Source organism: Poromitra crassiceps, assembly GCF_964638095.1.
Source record: "Poromitra crassiceps genome assembly, chromosome: 9".
Lineage (NCBI taxonomy): Eukaryota > Metazoa > Chordata > Actinopteri > Beryciformes > Melamphaidae > Poromitra > Poromitra crassiceps.
The window spans coordinates 32,666,677-32,676,676 of NC_139630.1; the positions used below are offsets into that span (position 1 = coordinate 32,666,677).

The 10,000-nt window shown below is 42.1% G+C and overlaps 1 protein-coding gene across 1 annotated transcript in view; it reads right to left on the reverse strand.

Moving 5' to 3' along the window:
* mdn1 (midasin AAA ATPase 1) overlaps positions 1 to 10,000 on the reverse strand; it is a 95,577-nt gene that overhangs the window by 55,487 nt on the left and 30,090 nt on the right. Inside the window, exon 34 of the mRNA XM_083643455.1 lies at positions 9,309 to 9,569. Coding sequence (XP_083499581.1) covers positions 9,309 to 9,569 — 261 coding nt within the window. The remainder of the gene's footprint in view (positions 1 to 9,308; positions 9,570 to 10,000) is intronic.

The window sequence follows — 10,000 nt, forward strand, 5'->3', positions numbered from 1 at the left end:
GAGAAGCCATACTCCTGTGACCAATGTGGAAGCAGCTTCAGTCAGTTAGCTATCCTAAAAAAACATCAACGCATTCACACTGGAGAGAAGCCGTACTCCTGTGAACAATGTGGAAGCAGCTTCAGTGACTCAGGTTCCCTAACAACACATCAACGCATTCACACTGGAGAGAAGCCGTACTCCTGTGACCAGTGTGGACGCAGCTTTAGTCGGTCAACCACCCTAACATCACATCAACGCATTCACACTGGAGAGAAGCCGTACTCCTGTGAACAATGTGGAAGAAGATTCCGTGAGTCAAGTAACCTAACAAAACATCATCAATGCTTTCACAGTGGAGTGAAGCCATACTCCTGTGACCAATGTGAGGGCAGCTTCAGTCTCTCAAGTGACCTATTCATACATCAACGCATTCACAGACAAGTTGCGTTTGGGGTAGCCTCAACGTCCCTTCTCTTTGACACCTAACAAGACATGAGGTAAATATGTATAAATAATATATAAATATTATAAATAATATATATAGGTAAATATATCCATTATTACATGTTTAAATGCTGTTTATGAGGATTAATGGGCGATTTATGTTGTAAAATGTGGGCGCATGGGATTGTGGGTAATATTATGGTCAGGGCTAGCCTAATATTTTGGTCACTGGCACCATCTACTGGATGAAAATGGAACATGGATCGATGATTTGTTTTTTTCGATGTTTTGTCGGAGCAGTCTTCTGTTTAAAATAGTCACGGCAGCAGCAGCAGCAACCGAAATTACGAGATTCTACGAGATCTCGCAAGACGGGACTTCAAACTCAACTTCAATGGAAACACCTGCAAGTCGCAATTGTACTTTGTCGAAATTGTAGAAATATCGCAATTATTTTGCGAAAAACTGTAATGGAAACACAGTGTGTGCCGAACATCGGGACCGACCAAGCTGCCAGGCCAGATTTCTCCTCAGATTCTCGGGAGGGGTAAATCGGGCCAAAACTCCTGTAGTGTGAGCCAGCCTTTAGAGTTTTTTGTTAGGCCTGTGTGATTTTTTATATAGCTATGTGCATTAAATCTTAGTTTTAGAGTGTTTTATTAGGCCTGTGTGCGTTTTTATATAGCTATGTGCATTAAAGCTTAGTTTTAGAGTCTTTTATTAGGCCTGTGTGTTTCTTTATATAGCTATGTGCATTAAAGCTTAGTTTTAGTCTTTTATTAGGCCTGTGTATTTTTTTATATACGTAGCTATGTGCATTAAAGCTTAGTTTTAGAGTCTTTTATTAGGCCTGTGTGTTTTTTTATAAGGCTGCACCGATCGATCGGCAAGCAATCTGTATCGGCCGATTTTGACCTCAAATATGCGACCTCAGATATGCCGATATTTCGGCTGATTGCCGATATTTTTATATATATATATATTTATTTTTAAATAAAAAAAAGCCCTATCACTAATCAGGCTTTCCAACGATATAAAATACAATGCCAATTGGTATTATTAAAGGGGAGAAATAATCGACCGAAATAACGTTTCCAAACTTTTTTTGAGGAGTTTATATATCGGTGATCGGTAATCGGTGATCGGTCGATGATCGGTTGGGCAGCTATTTCCCATAGGCGATCGGCAATCGGTGATCGGTGGCAAAAAACGTGATCGGTGCACCCCTATTTCTTTATATAGCTATATATGTTAACGCTTAGTTTTAGAGTGTTTTACTACTGTATGTACCTTCTAAAAGCCTAACCAGGGACAAGGACTGCAAATTAGCCACGGCTAGAAGTCCTATATACACTGCATCAGTTGCATTTTATTTAAATGTAGCAATGCTTATGTATTGTCCCTGTCAAATAAACAAATAAATAAATAATGGTGTGACGGGTGTAAGACAAACTTCACTTGTATAGACGGTTTTCACTGAATTGTGTTGCTAGGCAACAGTTTGAAACCTAGCTTATTTCCTGTCAGCTATTGTATTAGCAAACACTGCAACAGGAAGTAAGCTAGGGGCAATTTAGAATGTTTATGTTGTCAAGTTAAAACAGTATTGGTCTAATCAGCTGAAGAACCACCGGTGCATCTAATCTGCTGCAGAGCGCCCTCCAGTGTCTGCAGGAGGAACAACTTCTCTGTCTGGAGCAAACTCAAGTGTTCAGGTCACAACAGCAAACTGGGCCTCCTATTTCCCTGTATCTCTGAATATTGATATGACCGTCACGCTGCATACTGACACTGAGACAGATTCCTCATATGTAATCCTGCATATTTTGGGGCAATACAATTGATTCCAATTCTGATTCATCCTATTGTTTTATTTGATTCATTCAGGCCAATGTGATGCTAGTCATCTTATCCAGCTAATTTAGTTCATGCATGTAGTATACAGTGGTGGCTTTAAGGCATGAGTGGGCAAACTTTTTTGGTTGTGAGCCACATACAGAAAAATATAGAGTATATCCATTGTGTTGTGTACTTTCTGTGGTGAGTGATGGGGCTGAACGGTTTTGGAAAATCTATCTGATTGTGATTATTTTGACCGATATTGTAATTGTGATATGATTTGTGATGCTATTTTGACACATTTAGCCTTTAACAAATATTGTGCCTTCTGTGATTTGAAAATTGCAGTAGGCCATATTGCGATTTCGATAACATTTCGATTAATTGTTCGGCCCTTGTGAATGACAGATAAAATGTCTCAGTGTGTAAATAATGCACATATCTCATAGTTTGTCAAGACGAATTGCAGAGAGAGGGAGATCATGTAGTATGTTTTTGTATCTATGCTATATACGTACATGCTATGTATACATGTGTACTGTACATCACACCCATTTGGAGTGCATGTCAGAGAGTTAGTTGCACACGCATCGCGGCAACAGAAACTCAGAGGAAGCAAGTGAAGCCGAAACCACAGAGATCCCCGGAATACAGGGAAAGACGCCTTGTGCCGTATAGACGCTGGACTTTCCCACTAGGAATATGACGATGTCCGGCACTGCAACTTTGGCGATGTAGTTGGATCCTAGACCCATCCTGACAGTGAGTACGGCTCAGGAAACCTCACCCCTTTGAAAGAGTTATAGCTTATGTGTGTAAGATGTTGCTGGCAAAGCTTTAAAATACGTGGAGGAGGCGCCCGGATCTTCCATGTTTCTATGACCGCTGAACCGCTTCTACAACCAGTTCGGCTCCACCCACAAAATAGGTAATCACTGTTTACAAACATAAAAAGGGTCTATAATGCTCTTTGAACTGAATTGAGAGAGAGGGAGAAAAACATTGTTGCTTGTCTATGCTTTGGCAACATGTATCATGTCTGCCATTTGAATGGAATGGAATTGAGAGAGAGAGAGAGAGAGAGAGAGAGAGAGAGAGAGAGAGAGAGAGAGAGAGAGAATATGATCCAAGTATGTTTCTGAATTATTTTCTTACGCTAGTACACTTGAGTTGACTCATATTTCCATAAGCATGCCTGTAACTCTCTGATCTGTTTCTGTCCTGCTTGAGTCTGCATTGTCACTTCATTAAGGAGAGCAACACGTGTTATGAATACAGTGAACTCATTTGAATAAATAAGCTACTTGGGAGGGAGAGAGTGGGGCTGTTTACTCCAATAACACACTAAGGCCATGTTCAGACTAGGAGGCCAAATCTGATTTGTGAACTTTAATGACCTATTAATGATTCTATCCAGATTGGTTTTATGAGTCTGGACGATCCAAGTCTGATTTGTGTCACTTGTCCCAAACCACATATGGAGGTCTGGACTCTGGACACACAGATCGGACTTGAACACACAGTGTGGACACACTCCCAAACACAATCCCAGATTTGGGAAACCAATCAAGATAATGATGATTAATGACTTCAGCAGCAAATCGGATTTGCCTGTAGTGTGAACATGGCCTAAGTTACGTAGCAAACAGGATGGCTGTGATTAGCTTTGACATCCAACAAGCTATCTAAGGTTAACAACCCCATACATGTGCTTCACCATCATCCATTCTAAGGGGCCATATTCCATTGTGTTTTTTTAATTCACAGCGGGCCACTTAAAATCGGGCAACTGGCTGCAGTTGGGCCGCGAGCCATAGTTTGGCCACCCCCATACTAATGGAACGCAACTGTTACACACAAGAAAGAGAAAGGCTGTATGCTGCTGTGTTAAGCCTGCTCCGTTAAGCCTGCTGTGTTAAGCCTGGGCACAAAGACTGTTTCAATGAAGAGCTGCTGCTGAATCCCACCGAGAATCAGGCAAGGACTGTGAAAGCACTGCTTAAATTCATCACCGCCACAAGATTACTAATGAAATAGAAACACTATGAACAGCAATATATTCCCAGCCTATGAGAGGCAGCAGTGTGCCACGAGAGAAGAAGGAGAAGAAGAAGGAGGAGGGAGGAAGAAGGAAGAACAAAGAAGAAGAAAGAAGAAAGAAGAAAGAAGAAGAAGAAGAAGAAGAAGAAGAAGAAGAAGAAGAAGAAGAAGAAGAAGAAGAAAGAAGAAAGAAGAAGAAGAAGAAGAAAGAAGAAGTGGTGTGTTGTTCCATTTCCTTAGTCACTTCTGCTTTCAGAGTATCTGTGCGAGCAGCGAAATGTAAGTCCTCTAAATTGCAATCATATATGTAATAAGAGTTCACCTATGTTGCTATTTGCATCTGTATATATGATACCAATTTAAATATTGTATTTTATTTCTTGTTTTCTTTCTGTAGAACCACACATAACAATAGGCCTAGCCTAGTTGTAATGGAAAGAGAAGAGGACAGTAAATAATGGTTATTAACGTAGTGTACATTGTCTCATGGTGTTCTTGCTGGACATGCTGTAGTAGTGTAGTGGATGCCAGTCAGCATCTGAGATCATTTATAATCTAGAAGTCACACTTCAAAACACACTCAGTGTTCTGTGATCAATGTCTATAGTTGAACAGGCTGTGGGCCTATAGTCTATTTCAACACAGGAAATAAGTCAGATAGAGCTGGCTTCCTCCTGCCTCTTCCTGACTCGTTCCTCTGCAGATGCTGAACTGGGCCTAATGTTCAGCAGCTTGTCCCAATTTCCCCCCGGGGATCATTAAAGTCTTTCTGATTCTGATTCTGGACATGAATGACACAAATTAATTTCTACACTCCACTACATTTTAGAGGGAAATATTGTACTTTCTACTCCACTACATTTATTTCACAGCTACTTTTCAGATGAAGATTTGACATAAAAAAATATAGCTTAATATTCTGTTCAAATTCTTTAAATTCTAGTCTTTTTTTTTATTATATGTACTTTGTGTGAAAAGTGCTATATAAATATAGCGTATATTATTATTATTATTATTATTGATATTGATATTGATGATGATGATGATGATAATATCTACACTATACTGCCAGCAGGGTCTGTCTGTCCTTGCAGAGCACTGTTTTTGTGCAATTTGGATGGGAAACACTTTCAATATTAATAAATATCTGTTCAATTCCGTCCCGCCTGGCCGAAACAAACCGGCTGTGTTTTTTGTGTGTTTTTGTTCATGTTTTGTGCTTCTTGTTTTTCTTGTATGTTAATAATTTTTGGAATAAAAAAAATTATAGTTACTACAGTATTATTATTATTGTGTTCCCTGTCTTACCAACGGTCTCTGTTTGATTATGTCAGAGCTCATTGGCAGGAAGAGATCTGGTGGAGGAGAGCAAGAGAGAAAGATGAATTCTTCAGAAGAGGTGAGAAAATTTGAATCTGTTGGTGTGTTGCTGACATCGTCTGGGGCGTCGCCCCACAATGGCTTAGGGGTGGGGGTGGAGAGGAAATGTGCGCAATTGACTATCATTTATTTATTTTTTGTGTGAAAATTAATAAAAAAAAAAATGTTGCTCACCTATTTAAGGGATGCTGTACTGTATGTCAGCATGTTTGCTAAGTATTCTCTCTCACTCCCTAATGTTGGTAACATTAGCCATTGTCCAGGTCTGGATGAAATGAAAATATGATGTCATTCATTGTATGATGTGCGATAGTCTGATTCATTACACAATTCATACAACAAGATATGTTTGTCTGCTAGCATAATGCTTTCATAATCATAAAATACTTTGTCAGAGATAGTAATGACTTCATATCCTTTATATCTTTCTCTATGAAACAGAGAAACACCAACAGACCAAAACACCACCATTGTCTGCAGTGTGGGAAATCTTTCAGTCAGTCAGGTCACCTAACAACACATCAACGCATTCACACTGGAGAGAAGCCATACTCCTGTGACCAATGTGGAAGCAGCTTCAGTCACTCAGGTGCCCTAAAAAAACATCAACGCATTCACACTGGAGAGAAGCCATACTCCTGTGACCAATGTGGAAGCAGCTTCAGTCACTCAGGTGACCTAAAAAAACATCAACGCATTCACACTGGAGAGAAGACATACTCCTGTGACCAATGTGGAAGCGGCTTCAGTCGGTCAAGTAGCCTAAAAGACCATCAACGCATTCACAGTGGAGTGAAGCCGTACTCCTGTGAACAATGTGGAAGCAGCTTCAGTCAGTCAAGCAGCTTAAAAAGACATCAGCGCATTCACAGTGGAGTGAAGCCATACTCCTGTGACCAATGTGGAAGCAGCTTCAGACATTTAGCTAACCTAACACGACATCAGCGCATTCACAGTGGAGAGAAGCCATACTCCTGTGACCAATGTGGAAGCAGCTTCAGTCAGTTAGCTCACCTAACAACACATCAACATATTCACACTGGAGAGAAGCCATACTGGTGTGACCAATGTGGAAGCAGCTTCAGTCAGTTAGCTCACCTAACAACACATCAACGCATTCACACTGGAGAGAAGCCATACTGGTGTGAACAATGTGGATGCAGCTTCAGTCAGTTAGCTAACCTAACAACACATGAACGCCGCATTCACAGTGGAGTGAAGCCATACTGGTGTGACCAATGTGGAAGCAGCTTCAGTGTGTTAGCTGACCTAACAGCACATCAACACATTCACACTGGAGGGAGGCCATACTGGTGTGAGCAATGTGGAAGCAGCTTCAGTCAGTCAAGTAGCCTAAAAAGACATCAACGCATTCACAGTGGAGTGAAGCCATATTCCTGTGACCAATGTGAGGGCAGCTTCAGTTTCTCAAGTGACCTATTCATACATCAAGGCATTCACAGACGAGTTATGTTCGGGGAAGCCTCAACGTCCGTTCTCTTTGACACCTAACAAGACATGAACACAGTCACACTGGAGAGAAGCCATAATGCTGATGAGAAAGAGATAGATGAAGTACACAAGTTTAAATTTGTAGGTGTTATTTTAGATTCCCATGTTAATTTTGATAGAGGTTGGCACCTCTAACCATCTAACTAGAGTTTTTGAGTTTTTTCCGTGTTTGGAAGTTGTCTGGATTAATGCCGCTTGCTTGACTTGTCGTGTCAGTCATCTTGTAGTTCAGCTTTTCTCAATGTTAAGGCTCCTTCCTCTGCAGGATGAGTCCTTCCATGGTTTCTCCAAGCCAGCGAGGAAGGACTCTTGCCTGCCCTCTGTAGGAAGACCCATGCTGCCAAGGAAGGATCCTTAACATTGAGAACCGGCGTTTGACTAATCAGCTAATCAGCTAAACAACTAATCAGGTGGCTGAAGAAATTTGGGCTAAGGCCAAAAATCCTCAGGGACTTCTACAGAGGCACCATTGAAAGCCAGCTGACTGGATGCTTCACCACCTGGTATGGGAACTGTACCACCATGGACCGCAGGGCGCTAAGAAGAGTGAGGCGCGCGGCCCCGCACGTAACAGGATGTGAGCTGCCAGAACTGCAGGAACTGTATAAACAGCAGTGCCTCAGGAGGTCCCTGAAGATCATCAAGGACACAAACCACCCCCACAACAGCCTGTTCTCCCTGTTACCGTCAGGGAGGAGATACAGGGTCCCGAAAGCACGCACAAATCGCTTGAGGGACAGTTTCTTCCTGCAGGCCACGAGACTCCTTAACATACACAAATAAAGTCCCAACAATCATGTAGTAGCTGTACTGTAGCTGCTACCATTACGTATGTTTAATTATGTCTATGCTATTTGCACCTGTGCAAACAATTGCTTTACTGCCTTATTGCTTGTTGTTTCTCTTGTTTTCCCGCACCTATATGCCCTGTTATTTTGCACTATGTTGTAACGAAGTCTACAGCACAAGAACGTGATACTTGTACTACGGAGTGCCAATAAAAATCTTGAATCAGCTGAAGAACCACCACCGGTGCATCTAAACTGCTGCCGAGCGCCCCCCAGTGTCTGCAGGAGGAACAACCTTCTCTGTCTGCAGCAAGGTCAAGTGTTCAGGTCACAACAGCAAACTGGGCCTCCTATTTCCCTTGTATCTCTGAATATTGATGTGACCACTATGCTGCATACTGACACTGAGACAGATTCCTTGTATGTAATCTTGCATAATATTGTGGCAATAAACGTGATTCTGATTCATTCATCCTATTGTTTTATTTGATTCATTCAGGCCAATGTGATGCTAGTATAGTCAGATTATCCAGCTAATTTAGTTCATGCATGTAGTATACAGTGATGGCTTTAAAGAATGACTGTTTCTCTGTTATCTCTCTATAAAGATAATCCTGGAATTGTGGGGGGGAAATCATGTCTAACAATAAACTAGAATGACCGCACCGCGGATTTATGCCTCCGCCGTTAGTTCATTCTTGAGTCCAAATCGCCATTTGAGGCAAATTGGAAGAAATTCCGTCAAGGCGCTCCTGAGATGTTGTGTTACAGAGCTTGGAAATTGGGTGTGTGAGGTCACGGTGACCTTGAACTTTGACCTTTAACCATCAAAATCTAATCAGTTCATCCTTGAGTCCAAGTCGATGTTTGAGGCAAATTTGATTAAATTCCGTCAAGGCATTCCTGAGATATTGCGTTAACAAGCTTGAAAATGGTGTTTGAGAGGTCAGAGTGACCTTGGCCTTTGACCACCAAAATCTAATCAGATCATCCTTGAGTCTAAGTCGATGTTTGAGGCAAATTTGATGAAATTCCGTCAAGGCGTTCCTCAGTTATCACGTTAACGAACATCGTACGGACGTACGGACATACGTACGGACGGACAACCCGGATCCATAATAAAGGCATAAAAAAATCACACCCAGTGTGCTGAAGTAAGCGGTGCAGTTCATATGCTACAAACGGACACACATGTGATGTATAGAAGCGGCTGCCCTGCTTAACGTGACTGACAGACAGGATGTGGCCACTTACTCAATTTTATATTATTATTATAGATAAGATCGCAGTTGTTCGAATGATCATCACAGTTGACCTGCTCACCTGAGCCGATGCCGTCGATGTAGACCAAGCAGGCGGCGTGAACAAAGGCGGTGACCGTGTCCAGTCGGAGGTCCCACTCCGTCTCCTCTTCGTCCTCCATGGCTCCCATGGTCATGAAGCCGTCCTCGTCGCGCTCGCACGCCGCGTTCAGGAAGTGGACCCAGGACAGGATGTCCCGCACGCTCAGGATGCAGCGCCGGCCGAAGTCCTGCTGCGTCAGCCAGTCGATGAAGTCCAGCATCAGCTCCGCGATGTCTCCGCCTGCCATGGGGATCAAATTATTATTATTATAGTCTTAAGGAATCATCAATAACCATGTAGGATTACGATTATTATTTTGTATATATTGTCCAAAAGCGTAAGAAAAATGAACTAAAATTAGTCTTTCTGTTGGTTAATCTAAAGCCTCGTATGTATTTGACATCTACAGATGAGTAGAGGAGAATTGAATACTGCCCCCAATACTGTATACTGTACCACCACACACACCCTCCCAAAATGTACTTGACCAATTCTCCCCAACCGACCAGAGAAGGCACTAGTGCATCGACCAGAACTCATACCCCACCGGCTTCCCACCCGCAGACACGGCCAATTGTGTCTGTAGGAAATGTAAGCCGGAAGTACCGCTGCCGGGAATTGAACCCGGGTCTCTGTGGTAAGCGAGTGCTTTTACCTCAACAGTACCCAGA